Source organism: Cucurbita pepo, chromosome 19 (assembly GCF_057944985.1).
Source record: "Cucurbita pepo subsp. pepo isolate OVF chromosome 19, ASM5794498v1, whole genome shotgun sequence".
Lineage (NCBI taxonomy): Eukaryota > Viridiplantae > Streptophyta > Magnoliopsida > Cucurbitales > Cucurbitaceae > Cucurbita > Cucurbita pepo.
Window position 1 is genome coordinate 10749235 of NC_141816.1, and position 19839 is coordinate 10769073.

The following is a 19839-nucleotide window of genomic DNA, read 5'->3' on the forward strand; positions in this document are numbered from 1 at the left end:
GTACATTTATTTTCTTTTTTCGTCTTTTTTATTTTTTTTATTTTAATATTTTGAAAAAGACCAAGATGTCTTGTCTTTTTCTAATACCTAGATGTCTTTTTAAACATCCAACTTCTTGGACAAATAATGTCCCATAATTGACCTAGATTTATTTTCATAAATTTTGTTTCTCATTTTTGTCTTAATTTTTTAAATATATCTCACCCATCTAATATTTATTACACACCAAATTTAAAATTTATATATTAATTTTATTTTTATTAATTTGGAGATTGTAAATTTGTAAATTTGAACCATCTACCTTAAAAAACGTTGAAAAAATTACGAATGTCTTAACTATGAACAGTTCGTTTTGTAAATGGTCGATGAAAATATATTTGATTGTTGAAAAAAATTTTATATTTGGACATTTTTTTTTTAGAGTTCACTCGTGAGTGTGACAGTGAAATTAAACTTTTAACTTTTCAGTTGACAATATGTTATAATAAATCAATTTATACTCGAATTTCCACTTGATTGATTATTTTAATATTAAATTATTTATTTAATCTATAACATTTAAGTTTGAGTTTTTTTTAAAAATGATCATTTTTTTTAACTTTCATTTAATGTGAAATAAAACTCTAGACTTGTAATTTTATTGTATAAAAGAAGGTAAAATATATTTTTTTTAATTCTGAAAATAGTTTGAAATGAATTCATAATAATTATAATCGAAATTAATGACTTGACTAATTTGATATTGGTCGCTTAGATTACATGGCTTTTTTGCTTTTATTCCTTTTATTCTTTATTTTCTCTCTCTCCGTCCATTCTCCAAACTCTTCATTTTCTCCAATGCGTATTATCGTCGTTGCCAACTACCGGCGATTCGTCGTTACAGCAACCGTTCCCCATGGCTCAGCTTCTTCTTCCTCCATCGCTCCCGGAAACGAGCCAATCAAATGGAAAATCCGAGTCTTCGGAGCCAACTCTCCGCCCCAAATCGCCTTTCGATATTAGGAATCACGGCTCTCCACGGTGGTATGATATTGCCTTTTGGGATTAGGAATCACGATTATTCACAATGGTATGATATTGTCCACATTGACTCCTTTAATTTTGCTTTGAACTTTTCCAAAAACCCTCATACCAACCGAGATAATATTCCTCACTTATAAACTCATGATTTTCTACTAAATTAACCAACGTGGGACTCCCAATCCTCAACATTTGGATCATCCGATTAGAGATCCCGTGAACTCCCAATCCTCATTCAATAGTTTTGAGTCCATCACTATTAAATGATTAACTTAACTTCTTCGAACCTTTTTGGGTGCATGGTGTTAAATGAACACGACTCTCCACATTAATATGATATTGTCCACTTTGGGCATGAGTTCTCATGACTTTGCTTTGAACTTCTCTCAAAAGACCTCACACCAATGGAAATAATATATTTTTTTTTATTAAACCCATGATCATTCCCTAAATTAGTCGACGTGGGACTTTCATCCAATACATGGGAGCTTAAGAAACTGTTAACGGCAGAGCATAAGCAAATATATATAGAGAGAGATGGATTGTCATAGGATTGTTAGAAATCAGACTCTCCACAATTGTATGATACTGTCCACTTTGAGCATAAGCACTCATGATTTTGCTTTGAGCTTCTCCAAAAGGCCTCATTCAGGTAGAGATAGTATTTCTCACTTATAAACCCAAATCAAACCTAACCAAAGAGAAATAATTGTCCACGGACCGATGGTTAATTATTGTCGACGATAACACCTAGTTAGAGATAAAAGAAAGAGTAAAAGAAAAATCCATGCAATCTGAAAAAATAATATAGAATTAGTAAAGGTCATCCACCTCACCGAACATTTATAATCATTTTTCAAATTTCAAAAATTAAGAGTATACCAATTCAAATTTCAAAAACTTAACCAAATATATCAATTTTGACAACAATTTTCATTATTATCATGAATGAAATATACTAAAAACAAACAAATGTAGTTGTCCTATATGGTTTAAAGTCAATGAAGAAGCCAAAACACAAGTCTCTATCATTATCTTTAATTTATAAGATATGTTCATGATTAATTTTAAGTATTTCATCAATGACTCAAATAAATAATTTAAATTGAAAATTTAAAGTTGAAATTGAATATATAGTATAATAATTATTATAATAAAAATATAAGTTATATTCCAATATTGAATTAAAAATTATAATAAATATACACTCGTCTAATCAACAAACTTCGCATCAAAATTTTCACCATCTTAACAAAGTATTTAAAACTAACTCATACGACTTTTCCACAATAAAAAAAAAAAGTTTTTTTTTTCTTTCAAAAAAGCACTTTCTAGTAATTTACAAACATTTGAACATATATTTGAAAAAGAATACCAATAATTAAAAACAATGACCATATAAAAACACTAAAAATTTATCACATTTGCATTTCCAGTTTGGCCTTTGTGAAAATTGAACAGGGAGAATACCTGGCAGTTTTGGCCTTATTGCTGGCCACATTCTCTCTTGAACACGCACACAGCCATCCACCAGAGATCTACAAGTGGCAACTCTGTGGCTTTTTTAGGGTAAAAAAGGTGCCCCCACCTCTTTTTCTCATAAGCTTGCCTTCATCCAAACCCTGCTTACCCTGAACGTTCAACAAATGCACAAGTTCATCTGATAAAACTCTTGATATTAACAGGGCAAAAGGTGATTAGATAAAGAAGAAATCAGCCCTCTAAATAATGATAGGAAATTTCCAAGAGTATTATTTTTTGGTTCCACAAGAAGTATGGCCCAAGCCACCTATGAGAAAACTGGTTTCTCAAGCAATGTGTAATTAATATTATAAGTTTGATTCCTTCCAAACAGGCTTATGGCAGTTCAAGCAAAAATTAAGGTTTCTGTACTCTACCAAAAAGGCAATTTTTTTTAATTAAGAATGAAGAAGTCGACCAAATTTGGGAGAACTGGAAAAGCTCTATCCAAGGTGAAATTGAATTCCCAGAACGTGTAACTAAATGCCTTTAAGCAAAACCATCAACAATTTAAAGCAGTGGGGATTTCAATGTCATGTCAGAATATATAAACAAGGTTCAGAGTAGTTAATGGAGTCTAGGTAAATACATTTTTCACAATTTATTTTACAAACCCATCCATTATTTAAATACTATATATATCACAACTTGCAATATTATATGGATTCAAGACTCCTTCCCTTTAAAAAAGGCCATGGTAGCACATTACCTAACACGCACACACACATATAAAATGATTCCCTGTAAAGGATAGAGATTATAAAAAGATGCAATCACATTGTGACTCTTCTAATATATTGACCAAATCAATTGGTTGTATTGTTCACGATTTTCTACATAAGATCTGCACGACGTGATTTCAATGGCAGAAAATGGCATCTTAAGTGACTTTCCTATTGACCAAATTATTCTGTCATATTGTTCTTAATTTTCTGCATAAGATCTGTACTAAGTGATTTAACTGACAGAAGATAGCAACGTATAAGTAAGCAGCAGCTACTGCCTGTTCATAATCTGAGGCTCTAAGATGATTCATTTGAGTTCCGTATTTAGTCAATAAGTTTGCAAAATAATTAACAAAATAAAGGTCGAACCTGTAGCTGGCGGTGGGGGGCGGGTGAGTGGCTAGCAACGTGAGCGTGGATCAGCAACCAGACCAAGAGAGAAGTGACAGCTCGGAGAATCTTGAAGATAAAACCAAATTAATAGCAACTTTCCACGCACCTCAGCTCCCTTCATTTTGTTTATGGATGCATTCGAGAGAGGCACCAAGAAAGCCAACCCATTTCCTTGAGGGTCGAGCTTCGCTGCCAAGGAATCAGGCGACAGGTCAAAAGCAAGCTCAATTTCACAAAAGCACATCAATCAAAAAGATTAGAAATTAGTTGTACCAGTATAATATTTTTGTCTGAAGAAGCTTTCAAGATCTTGTCTTGTCGGTGCCTGTCTAGTTTCTGAATCCCATGATCTGAAGCTTCTTCATCTTATAAAACGCTACTTACTCCTAGTTTGACAGCAAACTTTCTCCACTCAATGAGATCCCTAAGATTTACTATCTTTCTGATTTTCTTCTTCTGCTTTGCTCTGGTTGGGCATGGACGTGCAAAATCCAATGAACTAGTGGTGGGTTCCATTAAATCCTTCCATTTGGTAAGCCTCTCTTCCTGTCTCTCTGTTTTTCTCTTTCTCTGAGTTCATACTGTATTAATGATGGTTCTTACATTAGGGGCAAACACAGGGAAGATCCAAGTGTCAAGATGTTAGTGATGAATGCAAAATGGGGGGAGGCAGAAAACAGAGTGTTTTTGAACATGAAGACTATGTCTACACTCAATCTATTCCTTAGTTTATGCAAACTCCATGCAATCTAAATTTCTTACTTCAGTGGCAGAGATAATAAGAGGATCATAACCTGTGTCCATACCTCATTTGTCAAGTAGCAGCAGCAATTCACAAGCAGTTTAAAGCTTCAAACTTCTTTCCTTTGTGGAAATTGCAACTCCTCTGAAGATGACGTTTCTGGCTGCATGGTAAATAGTGCCTTTGTATTTGCAAAATAAAGGGAAGGTATTGGTGTGAAAATGGTAGATGTTAAGTGCGAAGGAGGATGGGATAAAATAAAATGTTCCAAATATGAAGGCTGTCTTCAGCCAACAACTCTCTCCGATTGTGCAAAGTTCCATAACTCATGCTGTCTAAAATATCTACTCAAATGAGAATAATTACAGTGTAAACGAAACTCTTCTAATGAGTCGAGTATATACCTTTTCTAAGTAACTGTAGTTCATAACGAAAACTGAAGTTTCAATCTTAGTGGTACCTTTTTGCATCCACTTGATTCTGGCGCGAAAGATGAATGAGAGAATGAAACAAGCAAAAAAAACATGACCCCAGAAATGGGACTTAGAATTAAGCTATATATTGCATCTACATATTATATACATAAACGAGGGGAGGAAAATAATTCTATGTTGCAGCATTCTGCATAATACATTAACATTTTCCAATATCTAATGAAAACGGTACATACATTATTCCATATTTTCACCGACTAATTGTTTAAACTATAACTGCTGCCAGACTCGATGGCACACCTGTGGAGTGCTTATGAGGCAAGCTCAAAATACTCAGAAAACAGAGCTGGTTAACCAACCATATGGAGAAAATCAATTCGTATCATATGATTTCAGTAAACTCGGAAGAAGTTCTCACGTTTCCAACCCAAATCATCTAATATAATCTTTAGATGATGTATACCTCAGGCTACAGATCAGTGCTTTCAAACAACTATGTGATGATGAATTGTAAGCAGATTCATTTGCTGTGGTGATTCATAACTCTGACACCTGAAACATGTCCATTTGGAAGGTCGTGATGTTCGGGATCACTTAAATTCAACATATATTTTCAAGGAATTGCATCCACGTGCGAGGGCAATGCCATGTCACGAGAGGGCAGGAAGAGGGGAGGCGGTAAGGAATTACTTACCTATTTTTCACGCGGTTCCTGTTATCAACTTCTCCCGCTCATCTATTCTTTTGACTTTGATAAGACCGATGAGGACTTGGAACCCAAAAAAGGCACAACATATGTAGGCAATAGTGGCAGGCATCTGAAAAAAGTATAGCAACTATTCAATAATCATAAGGCAATAAAGATGGCAGCAAGGTCAGAGAAAACAAGAGCACCTCTTACCCGAATAGAATTGATATATAATATTGTTGCAAGGTTGATTAGGCTTCCAGCAGCAATTGCCTGTTAATGGTCAAAAGGTGGGATATTGAACTTGCCAGAATATAATCATTCCAACATATGCAGAAAGTTGTACCAATTTTCGTCTTTAACTTTCACAAAAAAATCTATTTGAATCTTGGTAGACCTCCCAACCTTCATACGTAAAAGGATGGGAGGTCAATAAGATCTCTATGGATCCCAACTGATAATGTGGTCGAAATATGTTAAACATGCAAACAAGCCCACCAGGAAAGCATGTGAACCAACTGAAAAACTCACATTTCCTAGCGTCTTCTGAACTGTTGCAACACGTTGGAATGCTCTTTCAGATTCCAAAGCCCGAACTCTAAGCTTGAGATCACCTTGCTCCTGTTGATTAAATAAAATTCAGGTTCAATATGAAAGTTACATCTAAGGTCTGACATGCCCATTGATTTCAGGGAAGGTTTGTCATCATTACCAGTCTTTGGATAACTTCAGCAAGTTTTTCAACTCTTTCGGCCTGTCTAAATAAGTTATAGAATGCACGAGACTGCCTATCCCATCTCTTTCTGAAGTCCTGAACGTTTGTAGGATTGACAATCAAGTTCGCAATAAGAAAATTATGTGAAATATGACGAAGTGGAAAAGGACAATCATGTTTACCTTCACGGCAACCTCAACTCCAGCTTCCCGAAATTTCAGTAATTCCAGAGCATATCTAAATGATGAGCATAACGTCATGTAAGATAAACAGAAAAACTTTCACATCCTAAAATGTCAAGATTAGAGGAGTTTAAAATATTGTAAGCCCTGACAAAACTCACGGCTTGGCAATTTCAGTAATATCAAATCGTGGGTCGAGGCCTTTCCCAATGCCATCCAATACTGCAGGAATAGTTTGTTTTTCAGCGTTAATGTCATTATACGATTTTGCAACAGTTCCTTCATATTTATTGTAAATTACCTGAAAATGCTCTAACAACAAATGTGAATGTGGCAGGAAACCGAAATGGTTGGTCTGCTGCAATGGCTAATAGATCTTCTCCTGTTAGGAGAGTGCAACAACTATGAGCGGGATCTATACACAAGCTCACTACGATTTTTGTAGCATCAAGTATAAAACAACATTATTATATCGTACAATTTGAAAGGAGAAACTTTGTAATCATCTGATAATCACTTAGATTAGATATTCATACGCAGACTCTTGTATTTCACTTGGGAATAAAGAGTTCTTTTTTTTTTTTTTTTAAATAGTGATTATAATAATAAAAGAAGAAATTTTTAAAGCATAATGGGACGCTGGGACTGCTCGACAGGGTTACATACCAATTGCAGCTAGACGTTCCTTTTTCTTCATCAACTTTTCCTCCTTGGTCAATGGTTTCTTAAAGCCAAGTTCTGTGGTTGCCATCTCTCTCTCCCTTCTCTGTGCAGCCAAACGTTCTTCAAAACTGAGAGTTTGAGTTCAAAATTCCATGGTCAGAAAATTTGTGCAGAATGGATTTACAAGATGATTTTAATTTGATCACAGTTGCTTGCTTAGTTCAAACAAGTAACGATTAAACATGCTGTTGTTTTAAAAGGAATATTCTAATTTATTAATACAAATCTACACATACTGCCCATGATAACCAAAATAAATCAAGCATTAAGGTTGAGCCCAACAAAAGTTACAACACTACAGTACACATCTAACTGTGAGCTCAATCATCATAAGCGGTGTCATTGAACTCTCAGATTGATTCCTAATTTGGCATGTACTCCTAAGAGGTAAAATAACATCGCATGACTAATGAGTTTGATGTAATATTAAAATGAAAATCCATGTAAACCGCATTTTCAACGAGAAGAAAAGGCCCTCGGAAGGGGTTCTTAAATCTCTCTTTTTTTGGCTCTCGGTGTATAAATGTTTCTCCTTATCACAATTATAGTATGAACTCACTTTTAACCGATTGGAGGCTTTCCTAGCCTCCCCTCAGTTTGGAGATTTTCTTATTGATGTTCCACATCTAATAAGTACCAAACAAAAATACTTTTCCAAATCTAACAATTACCACAAAAAAAAAAAAAAAAAAAAAAAAAAAAAAAAAAGAAGAAGAAGAAGAAGAAGAAAGACAGGAAGAAGAAAGAGTGAAGGAAATGAATATTGATCAGTCGGGTATTTTCTAAGTTCATTCAAGTTTCTCCTTCAATAAACCTGTTGAGGAAGAATTGAGCTGTTCGTCTAACAGCAGTCATGTCTCCAGTAGGCACAAGAACTCCCATTTGAATCATTGCTTGAAGAACCTGCACTAAAGAAGAATTCTTGTAAACAATTGAACATTATAAGGCATGTTATGGGTAAAAACATATTTACGCTTATATGCAACAACAAGGCATAAATAAAGGTACTGGTATATCACCTTAAGGTGGCAGAAACAGAAATACACTTCACATGGTCATATGAAAGGCAATGGTGCATTTTAAGAAACCAGTACCTTGTCCGGATCTTTCTCATACACTCCATAGAACGTTTCTAGCAAACCCTCTCTGATATTTGAACTGATACTGCAAGGCACCATTACAGCAATATGTTAGCAAAATATCCTGGCCATTTAAGATTGATTTTCTTTCTTTGTTTGTTTTTATTGGATGGGGGTGTAATTTCATAGTTGGACGCAAGCAAGCACATTCCAGTACCTCCCCATCATTCCAAAATCATAAAAGATCAACCTTCCTCCATTGACATCATCGACAGCAATATTTCCAGGATGCTGAAAAAAAGGTACATTTCAAGTTCAAAAAATTTAAAAACAAAGAAAAAGGCAAGGAGTACACCTGATGCAATAACCTACATTCAATAACATCTAGAAGATGGATGCAAGCACGGCAGACATCTTGGAAGTTTGACCATACAAATATTTTATCTTCAATTCAAACTTATCTTTTCAGAGAAGATACACTGAAAACTTGAGAAATTCATCTTATTAAAAATATTACCGCGAGAAGTTTTTCCATTTTCTTTTTCTAACTGAAAAACTGTTCAGTTGATATGACTGGTATTATCCATTCCTCTGTCATTTAACAGCGAGAGCTCTAGACGTGCTAAAGAACCATTTAAGGGCAGTGTTTAGACAGTGGTTTCTGTTGTTTCTTTTCATCTTATGCTTTTTATGAGTAATTTGGCTTGAGTGAGGATAGGGAGTATTTACTGGTCCTCTCTAGTCAGATGGGAGTTTGAGCCTTAGGGTAAATGTTTTTCCCTCTGGATATCAATTTATTGTAAGGGAATAACTTACATAATCACAACAGAAAAGCTGCAAGGTTGGTATGCTTCCTACCAACAATATCAGGTCATCCAAAGCAATGATTCTATGTGGACATACAGATACAAGAGTATGACGTCTATGGACTGCCAGTAATGTATGTTCTCTCAATGTACAGTAGCAGTAAAAGGAGGATGTATCAGTTTGAAGCTCCACCATAGATTTAGGTTTTAAACGCATCATATTTTACATTCCACATTATTCAAGTCTGTACATCTAACTTATATAATACTTCGTATGAAGTTCAATGAAGTATCTGAGGCACTTACACCAACTTTAACCATAATCAAGTACACAAGAAAATCCCAGGTATTTTAAGATTTAAATAACATAAACGAGAAGTAGTAGTCAGAGCTCACAGGATCTGCGTGGAAGAATCCATGAGACAGAATTTGCTCCAGGTAAGATTCAACTGCATAACGACCTAGACTGTATGCATCACATAAGACCAATGGTAACAATGAGTTAATTTCCTGCAATTATCATAAATGAAGATGAAAAATTGAAGATGATATTGACCGTTTTCGATCAATGCCTAGTTGATCCAGAGCTTTAATCTTATTTATTTTGATTCCAGGGACATACTCCATAGTCAGAACCTGAAGTCGTTTCAAAATAATAAACAATAGAAGTAAGAACAATGTGCTAAACTCAATAATTGTTTAATTGTACAAACTAATTGATAACACCTGTGGAGTAGTATAGTCCCAGAATATTGATGGGACTTTCACGTAGTTCAAGTTTTTAAAGTTGTTTGCAAACAGCTCGGCATTAGCTGCTTCCTTGGTGTAATCTATTTCCTGAAATTTACATAATATTAGGAATAATGAGAACTTATACACAGGCATAGAATTTGAGAAAAATAAGTAAAAGATTGAATACTTCTGAATCAAAAAAAGTCTGCAGTTTAATAATAAGATTTTATATTATCTAACATATCAGTAGTTGTGTCTAAAATTAATAGTTGAGCGAATGCTGATACCTGATACAGGACGTTAGCACACTCATCATATATAGCAACCCAATCTCTCTTTGCACCATCTGACTTCGGATCAAATTTTTGAAGGTATTCTGCTATGACCTGCAAAAGAAATATCAAAGGTTTTGATGCATAACGGTAATTCCTTTCCACTATACAAATTCAGTAGTCTTAGAAAATTTGATCTTGGACGTGACAAACAGGAGTTCAGTGTTTTAAATGTTGCAGGCATGCGCTTAGCAGAACTTAAAGAGATCCATAATTTTGCTTAATAGTTCAATACTCATTTCTTCATTTTCTCACGCGAAAGTTTCATCCTCGTCTTTCTCCTTTTTTATTTTTTTTCTTCCCTCTTCTTCTCTCCCTCCTCTTTAGCTCATTGTACACCATTTATTTTGTCAACAAAAGTATATCGATCATTTCCTTTCTTGATTTTTATTTGTATTCTTAGCAACTTATTAATATCACTGTAATACTTTTACAACAATTTGCCAATTAAAAAAACTGAAAAATAAATTCCACCATTAAATTTTGATACCCCTAGGAACCTTTGCATTTTAAAAAAGCATGGACATAGCTTAATGACAAACCAATTAATATATTTACCACAATTTATTAAGGAAAAATAGAAGATACAAGAAAATTAGTTTCGCCAGAAAAAATGTATCTGAGGCCATGCATCTAACTAGAGAGGACACACAGACGTGAATAAAATAAATGCAGTGAGATCACTACAATTCTGATTTCTGAGCACACACAAAAACAGAAATAGGAAATTCAGTCAATGTTTAAACTAACCCTTAGGTTCTTAAGGTCAATGTCAAAGAGTTCCTTTAGACTTGGCCTTTGGACTTTCACCACAACCTCCTGCCCCTTCAATCTTGCACGATGAACCTGACCTGAACAAAGACACTTTTGATGTTAAGTTTTCTAATCAGCCATGAAACAGAGAATTTCAAAATGCTTTAGCTCAACAGAATTTCCCAACAAATATCATGGTAAGCCACAGAAAATGTGAATCAAGTTTACCAAGACTAGCAGCTGCTATTGGTTCACGATCAAACCAATCAAATATATTGTCCAAAGGACCTCCAAGCTCTTCTTCAACTATTGATATTGCTGTCTCAGATGGGAACGGAGGAACTTGATCCTAAATTGAAAATGAGAATCCATCAGCCTAAGCAAGATAGATTGAAATATGTCATCATTCCAACTGAAAACATATATATTTCATATGCAACAGGCCTACGCACAGACTGGTGCTGGTGCAAGCATAGATAAGTGAATTTTAACCTGAAGTTCTGATAACTGGTCAACATATTCTTGTGGTAGAATGTCCACTCTTGTGGAAAACTGCTGTCCAATTTTAATAAACGTTGGACCTAATCTTAGAATGCTTTCTTTCAACCATTTGGCAAGGATCTTTCTTCTGGAAACCTGCTTCTCCTCTGTCATTCCTCCTAAAAGCAAATAAAAGACCATGAAATAAGGTGAGAACTCCTATCATCCAATAGCATTATGAAATCCAAAGAGAAAATTTGTGTATAATGTTTGGCATTGATGTTGCAGAAGGGCTCACCTCGATAAGTAAATTTCTGACTGTTAAGCCAAGCCTTAATGATAAAAGTAAAAACAAATCCCCATATCTCCAAGGTTCTCTGAATTGTTGAATATGTTTTAAATCTATTCCAGCGTCCACCAGGTGCCACAGAAACCTGAAGAATGACCGAATATGGAATCCTTAAGAATGACCGAATATGGAACAAAAACAACCTGAAAAGGAGAGATTAAAATGATCGAAAATATGGAGGAAAGTGCAAGGATTGTTGATGCTTCATACCTACACTACCAGGTTTAATTTCATAATGAGAAAACACATCCCAAAAGTAGCAGCTTTTCATCAAGAAGAACTCAGATTTGCAAATTATATCACAAGGACGTGTTTATTACCAGGATTGGTGCAATCTTATTTTAAGACCATAACGCTTACTCCAAGTTTTTTAGTCCAGAATTTAAGATTGCATTTGACAGTTACACGCTGCTAAATAGACCAGGTAATAGAAGGTACTATGAACTTTTAAGGCTTACTAAATCACAATTTGACCCAAAAGTTTTCGACTAATCCAATTCACTCAATGTCACCCCTTACTTGTGGGTTTCGGTAGTAACTTTGATTACCGCGTCCAAAACATGGATTATCAGATTAAAATGGAGATGGAGGAAATCATTATCTTCTAGTTAAGTATCATGTAAAACCACCGCTACACCCAAATGAAGCTCTGATCTAGAACTTGAGACCTCCCAAATAAGCTGTTCTAGTAATCAGAAATTGCAAGCGCACATATAATAGCTACATGAAGATTGAAAATAAAAACCTCCAAATTACGTAGAATCCTTTCGTCAATGGAATCAAATAATAATAATAACAAGAAACAAGCAGAAACTGAGCAAAGAAAACGAAACTTGAACAAAACCGATAATCAAACCTCGGTCTGTTGCTGTTCACTCCGCTTGAACCAGGCCTCTTCTTTACCAATCTCCTCTATCCTCTTCTTCCTCCCCTCCTCCGTTGATTCCGAAGCTTGAATTTCCCCCACCACCGTCGCAGCAGCACCATTTCCATTAACATACTTCATTAAGCTCCCATTACTACTATCAGTCTCACTCTCCACAACCGTAACTCCACCATTAATCCAGCCATTATACCTGTAATCGCCATTCTCCTTGTAAGCAGCTCCATTGCCACCAAGTTCATAACCATTAACTTCCTTGATCAACTCGCTCTCTCTCTTGTCAACAATCACTCCGTCTTCTCTAACAGCCTTGACCTTAGTCCGAAAAAGAACACGAAAACTACAGCTTCTAGAGAGAGGAATCCTATGGTGCAAACATCTGGAACTGGAAGTAGACAGAAGGCGCTTCGGCGAGACGAAAACAAGTTCCGGTAAAGGCAATGAAGTAGCCATGAATCATGTGCGGAAATTGAAGCTCACTGAATCATGTGCTGGAACCCTAGCTCTGAAGCGCGGGAGAACCAAAGGAGACGGTAATGGCGGAAAGAGCGAAGACGTGGAAGAGAGAAGGAGAAGGTAGAGAACGAACGGAGAACCAGAAAAATTTACAATTTTTAGTTAGAGAAAATATATGGGGAAATGAAAATTGAAGGGGTGGAGGTTAGAATGCCACGTGGCATAAAGAAGATGAGTGCTGGAGATTCTGATTGGATGCGAGAGTCCGTGTGGCGTCCACCCTCACTGGCATTTTGGAAATTTAGACGCTTTTCGGCTGACGTGTCTACGGTGGACCGTCATAATCCTGTGGTTAGGTTGGCAGTAGAGTTTTTCTTCCCTGCTCTCTATTTGCCTGAACTGCACGCGCTGTTTTCATCGTGAAATGCACGCGCATAAAATCTAGTAAAACTACGCTAAATGTCACAGTCATACTTTTTAAGATGTTTGTAAGCGATGGTGTGATATTCACTTTAAATAATGAGTGAGTCATCTAACTCAAATTCATGTCATCATTGACCGAACTACATTTACCCAAACTTCGAATTTTCTTTTGAAATAAAAATTAAAATAAAATAGGAGTGGAGAGATTTTCTAAAAAAATTCGATGCCGATCATCCCCTTATAGTACATTTTGAAAATTTTCAAGTCCATCAAACGTATATATAATTTTGCCAAAATATCATATTTAAGAATTACAAACTAATACGACATATATATATATATATATATTAAATATTTATTTTAAAGTAAATTACAACATTTTATTTAAAGTATACGGTGAAAAATAATGCAAAATTATGCAACTTGCTTCCAAAATAAATTTTGTTGATCAGTAGTATAGTTAGATTATCTTAATGTGAAATTAAAACTTAAACTCAACAGCAACTATAAAAATTAATATTATCTCTAACATTTAATTAAATATATTACACACGTATCTTAATTGGTCGACTTATATATTAATTTATATATAATTTAATAGACAAGACACACCAATATATTTAAAGGTCAACTTGATCTGTTGCAATGATTGACTACGAGCATGATCTTATTAGTTTGAACACTGACGCTATACTACATATAAATTTCATGATTTTATTAATCGAATATGAGTATTATCCAACTAATCAAATCTTTTGAAGCTAGTTTAACCATTGCAATCTTGGAGATTAAACAATAATTTTTTAAAATAGTACTTAAAGTACGAAAGTCATGTTTAGTTATTTGATTTTTAAATTTGTGGTAAAAAATAAATATGACATAAAGTTTAACCTATTTTTATATATTATTAAGCTTTCACCAGATAAAAATAAAATTTAAATTTAATATATATATTAATTTTAAAAATTTTGAAATTTTCAGACACTCTGGAGCATAATTGGTTAGAATTTAGTTGAAAATTCTATTAAATATTTTAATTAAACTTTATTTTGAAATGAAATCCGTTTTGAATAATTTATTAAAAAAAAAAAGCTTAAAAAAGGAAAAGAAAAAAAAGAGCGCTCAAATCATACGTTCGTCTCCCCGTTGGCTTGGTATCAACGAGAATTCCCAGTCCATGGTTACGGCGGCTCTTCATTTGGCCATGGACGAAGCCCCTATCTGTGCACCCAGTTGCATCGCCTCCGTTGACGAAACCACTGACAGCGACCGCGAAGAAGCCATGGCGGTTGATTCGTATCTGGAGAACTCTAGCCGGACTCTTTACGACCATCCGCCGTGTTTAAATCGCAAAAGGAAGAAGAAGAAGAAGAAGAAGAAAAGGGTTATTGTTGACAATGTTCAAGAACTTCCTTCTTCGTCGTCTTCTTGTTCTTCGCCCGTGAGATTGTTGCAGAAAGGTGTGAATTGCAAACGCCGACGCCGCAAGATTCTAATTGCTCAATCACGGCGTGCCGATGACGACTTTGAAAATGTGGCGCTTTTACTGGGAATGTCATTCGCAGCTTTTGTTGCTCAGGTTCTGTCTTCTTCGCCTTTTTAATGGGGTTTATCTGACTAGGGTAAATTTTGTATTTTGGTGGTTTTGTTTTCGCTTAAATGATTATAAACGGTCAAAATTTTCTCAATTCAATGTCATATGAATAATTTATGGTTCTTTTCCCTTCAAATTATCAGGAAAAAAGGTTTGAATGTTGACATTTAATACATACGATCTATTTTTGAGAGAGACTCTGAAATTTTATTGTCTAATGTTCATATTTCTTATCAGATTCTTAGGAATAACGACAGGAGAAATTTCTACAACTTTTAGTAGTAACTGAAGAGAATAACACTTTTTTCTTGTCTATTTAAACATCCATATTAATGTTAGAAGATCTAAGAGGAAAGCTGAAACTAATATGGGAGTTTTTGCTTTGATATGTGTCTCTGAATATGAACTTTGTTATCAAGTGGGAAAGCGTATCCAATGCCTTACTAATATGGTTAAATATTTAGAACTTTGATGATAACAGAGCTGAAATGATATGTTTTTTGGATATGAATGTAGTTTTCTGTAAATATTTAGAACTTTGATGATCAAAGAGTTTGTGTGTTTCTGAGGGCTGCCGATAGTTTTAATAGTTTGTTGATCTTTTAGGCACTTTTTAATTTTGATTTTAGGTGCTCGAGATGCAGGAAAGGTCTGGTGAAAGGATGTCTGTTGGTCATCTCTCATTGGTATGCTACCGTTCTCTATAATATGAATGCCTGAAGTAGCTTATGTATATTGAAACTAATACTCACAAAGTAATCAGGCTCTCAATGTACAATCTTGCCATAGTATAGAAGTGAGTTGCCAAATGTTCCGTAACCTTATTTTTTGTGGATGAAAGATTTTAATCTCTGACTTCTTGATCGATGGTAGATGTCAATTACTGATGAGCTAAGCTCACCTTGGCTATGTTGTTGAAATGAGATTGGTATTCTTGTTACTCTTTTGAATCATTTCAAATAAGAAGATAGTGAATCCTAATCTCTTGTTATTCAAATTGCAGTATTTGTTATGGATATTTTTCCAATAGCTTTCCTTCTTAATTCGCGTAATGTTGTCATAGGTGTGGTGTTAATCTAGGTTCACTGGTGTTCGTCTGGTCTGCTGAAGTAAAGTGCAGCTTCCTTGGTTTAAATGTTGCACAGGCCCTAGTCTGTCTACCATCGATGATAGTTTACCACCGAGTCGTTCCATTCTCGCTTTTTTCCTAAGATCTGATTTATATTTCTTCGAAATAATTATATTAGTGGAGCCATATGATTCAAGATTGTCTTGTACTTGCAGATTTGCACTTCGGCTATCCGGGAATCTTTGGTCAATGTAAGTTTGATCTCTAACTACAGTTCACTGTTATTTATTCAGCATTGCCCAGAGTCCAAGATGCTGAAGTTTCTTCCACATGCCTGTTCTTTGACCGGTTATATGGAAAACAGGTTTTTGGAGACAAGCTTGATTGGTTTTTGAAGAAATTTGAGAGATCATTTGAAAGCACGTTGAGAACTCTTAGATCAATCAGTGAATTATCTGCAAGAACAGGAGTGTGTTTCTCCAGCAAACGCAAGGAAGAAAAAATCGAAGTAGATTCGACCCTCGATAGGAAAAGAGACGTGACAAGGAGCTCTCGTTTGGAAGAATGTTGCCCGGAAGAGTCTTCTAGAACAATTGCCCCTATTGATCAATTAAGTTCAGTTGAAGTGGTAAAGGAAAGCATTTCTGATTCGTTGACTCACGAGTTAGCTTTGTGTAAACTGAAAAGTGATGTGACTTCTGTTGCCCCAAGGGCAGTTGGTTCCCATCGCAATGAGATAGCGCTTGGCACTTTTGAAAAATCCGTTGTCGAACAGGCTCGTTCCAATGATCTTAAGACAGTGGAGCTTGGCCTTGCAATGAGGAAATTAAGGTTGAAAGAAACACAAATTGCCCTCAATTGCGACTTAAACAATCTTGAGAGATCAAAATTGGCAATGGGTATATCAAAAGCCTGTTTTAAGGAAGAGAAGTTCAAGAATCAGTTAGAAGACACAAGACACTCAGAGCTGCTTAGAAAGTGCATAGACTGCCTCGTTGCTGGTTTGCTTATAATGTCGATGGCCATCTCGTACGGAGCATACGTATTTTCCTACCAAAAAATTTCTGAAGCTACTGCTATCTGTACACCTTCAACCAAGGCAAGTCTAGCCCCTTCTTTTTGTTATGGCTTGTCTAGGACACTGGTAGATCTGCAATTCAAAAACCATATACTTTGTTATGCGACTGTTGATGAGTTTTTTCATCACATATTGTTGGAACTAAAAGCAAAAGCATTCATTCAACGAACTTATTTGAGGTTATGTGGTCTTTACAGGAATCAAAATCTTGGTGGATACCAAATCCTATGGCATCTTTGAATAATGGACTGCATATGTTAAGTTGTCAAGTTCAAGTTGTGAGTCGAATGGCGTTTGGCGTGATTTTGATTCTTGCAATTGCCTACTTGCTTCTTCAACGCTCGTCGGCTTCAAACCAGGCAATGCCAGTTACTTTCATTGTCTTGCTGCTTGGTGTTGCCTGCGGTTTAGCTGGGAAGTTGTGCATAGACACACTGGGAGGAAGCGGATTGCATTGGCTCATGTACTGGGAGACCTTGTGCATATTGCATTTATTTGCAAATATTTTCACTTCTACACTGTTTAGGATTCTACATGGCCCGGTCAAGGTTTCTCAAGGGAAAAATGGCAACACAATCTTGCCATACTGGATTCGCCGTGCTGTATTCTATGCCCTTCTGCTTGTCTTTCTGCCATTGTTGTGTGGGCTGCTACCATTTGCAGGTGTTGGTGAATGGAAAGATCATTTCTTCTTCTGGTAACTGATACGATTGCAGCATACGGCTACTGAAAGCATCAGCAAGGATGTGGCTGCCGGGCGTTGCTGCGTAGGATTATTTATTTTGTATTGGTTTGTAAGAGCCATTTAAAATGCTTTGGGATAGTTTTGCAGTTAAATTGCTAATTGATTGTTATTATTATTTATGTATAAATGAGTAATACTTAATCTGTCTCGGGAACAGATCTAGTAGAGACGGGGTGGGGCCTGTAACTCCGGAGGATTAGAGCACGCGACTACGAACCATGGTGTCAAAGTTCAAATCCTTCCTCATCCACAACCGGCCAAAAAATGAAGAACTTTTCCCTCTGGAGTAAGAAAATCACGATCGGGATAGCGGATCCGAAGCTATAAAACTTGGGTGTGGGTCTTTTGTTGAAATGGAATTAAATATAGTAGTGATTCTTGAATTAGATTAACTCACTCTTAAGCGGTTAAAAATTTAAATTTAAATTTTAAAATTATAATGTAATGACTAATATATATATATATATATATATATATATATATATATATATATTTTGATACATATTTAAAATTTTAAAATTTTTAATTTTATGTAGTAAGTGTCATGACATATTAATTTTTTAAAATTAACTGATATATTATATTTATTTCTAATGAAAATTTGGACTTTGAGTTAAATTTAAAAAAAAAAAATGAATATATATTTTTAAAAATAAAAAAATAGATAACTGAATTTGTAATTTAAGGAGAATTCAATGTATTGTTTTTTAATTATTGTTGGTGGTGGAGCAATGAATCTTGATAAGGCCACGTAAACAAAGGTCCCCCACGTGGGTAACGTCGACCAAGGAGATGAGCTGGAGGATTAGAAAAATAAATAAAATAATAATATAAAGATGGAAAACAAGACGCGGCAAGGTGGTCCCGAGCGGACAGAAAAAGCACGCTTGCCTGTCTGTCTGCTGCACGTGCGGCTAGCCCTTGTGACTTGTGACCTCACAACTCCCTGTCGCCTTCCCACCCGCACGTGCCCCATCCCTCCCCCTACACGCTTCTTCTTCTTCCCTATTATTCTATTATTTTCTTTCTCCTCCACCATAAGCCATCAATTTTCATATTTTATATAAATATATATCTTTATTATAATACCCAATTTTTTAAACTAATAAATTAATCAAAATAATTACAAAACTATCTACATAAATTTTTAAACTTTTTTGTCTTAGAATCCTCCAATATACTTGAGCTAAATATATATATATATATATTATTCACATAATTAGCTATATTTAAATTATAAATATTAATAATAAAAAATAAATATCGAGAATTGAAAGGACCACAAATGTTTACGAGTATAATGAAGACCAACGACACATTGGATGATACGGATCCCTAGTAGCACACATGGGTATATTAATTATGAAAAATATATTTAGCATTATCGAAATTAATATAAAGTTTTTTCACTTTACCATTTAATGTCAATTATCTTAGATATTATTAATTAGCGTTTGAAATTATAATAGAAAGTAAAATAAGACACTAAAACAAATAATAACACGACTAAGCAAAATTAGTTGAAATTAAATAATAAAATTCATGATTTTAGTATAAACCTTTTTATTTTAACCGGATGAATTTTGGAACCAAAATTAAAAAAACAATAATAAAATATGTTAATGTTTACTTAAAAAAATTTAATTAAATTGAAATTTTTTTTCTTATATTTACAATGATTAAATAAAATTAATAATAATAAAATATAAATTACCACGAAAAATATAATATAGAGCCAACTGATCCACGTGCCTTGACAAGTGTTTCTACTGGGACCCACCAATGCGACAAATTCTTAAAAAAAATTCAATAATCAAAATTAATATTCCGAAATGACTAAAATGTCCCTAATGATTGATCGTAATACCCAAATTACCCCATGAGTAGGAAGAATCTAAAAGTGCGGTTCCTTGTGAA

The 19839-nt window shown here is 34.8% G+C and overlaps 2 protein-coding genes and 1 long non-coding RNA gene across 3 annotated transcripts; 2 read left to right on the forward strand and 1 right to left on the reverse strand.

The window, feature by feature from the left end:
* The first annotated feature begins 3636 nt into the window (after window positions 1–3636).
* LOC147786720 (uncharacterized) lies at window positions 3637–5005 on the forward strand. The gene is made up of 2 exons (XR_015414426.1): window positions 3637–4191; window positions 4268–5005. It is a non-coding gene; the product is annotated as an uncharacterized LOC147786720 (long non-coding RNA).
* Window positions 4927–13165, reverse strand: LOC111781342 (protein ACTIVITY OF BC1 COMPLEX KINASE 8, chloroplastic). The gene is made up of 21 exons (XM_023661880.2): window positions 12531–13165; window positions 11624–11759; window positions 11338–11504; window positions 11074–11194; window positions 10843–10943; window positions 10048–10146; window positions 9755–9865; window positions 9585–9664; window positions 9425–9494; window positions 8440–8513; window positions 8238–8307; window positions 7958–8046; window positions 7087–7211; window positions 6722–6802; window positions 6582–6642; window positions 6421–6475; window positions 6236–6334; window positions 6055–6144; window positions 5737–5796; window positions 5530–5653; window positions 4927–5387 (listed from the first exon to the last, which is right to left on the reverse strand). Exons 1-20 carry the CDS (start codon window positions 13008–13010, stop codon window positions 5537–5539), a joined length of 2286 nt encoding a protein of 761 aa, XP_023517648.1. The 5' UTR covers window positions 13011–13165; the 3' UTR covers window positions 4927–5387; window positions 5530–5536.
* A 1369-nt stretch (window positions 13166–14534) lies between these two features.
* LOC111781343 (protein CPR-5) lies at window positions 14535–18076 on the forward strand. The gene is given in 6 exon segments (XM_023661881.2): window positions 14535–15015; window positions 15660–15716; window positions 16315–16350; window positions 16464–17198; window positions 17375–17864; window positions 17867–18076. Coding segments are annotated over 6 exon segments (1761 nt in total). The 5' UTR covers window positions 14535–14613; the 3' UTR covers window positions 17908–18076.
* The last annotated feature ends 1763 nt before the right edge of the window (window positions 18077–19839 follow it).

Excerpts from the sequence above, each read along its gene's own strand:
- LOC111781342 (XM_023661880.2), bottom strand. The coding sequence starts at position 13,010 with ATGGCTACTTCATTGCCTTTACCGGAACTTGTTTTCGTCTCGCCGAAG. Across the intron at positions 10,147-10,842 it reads TTGACCTTAAGAACCTAAGG|GTCATAGCAGAATACCTTCA; the intron begins GTTAGTTTAAAC and ends TTTCTTTTGCAG. Across the intron at positions 6,643-6,721 it reads TGTTGTTAGAGCATTTTCAG|TATTGGATGGCATTGGGAAA; the intron begins GTAATTTACAAT and ends CTATTCCTGCAG.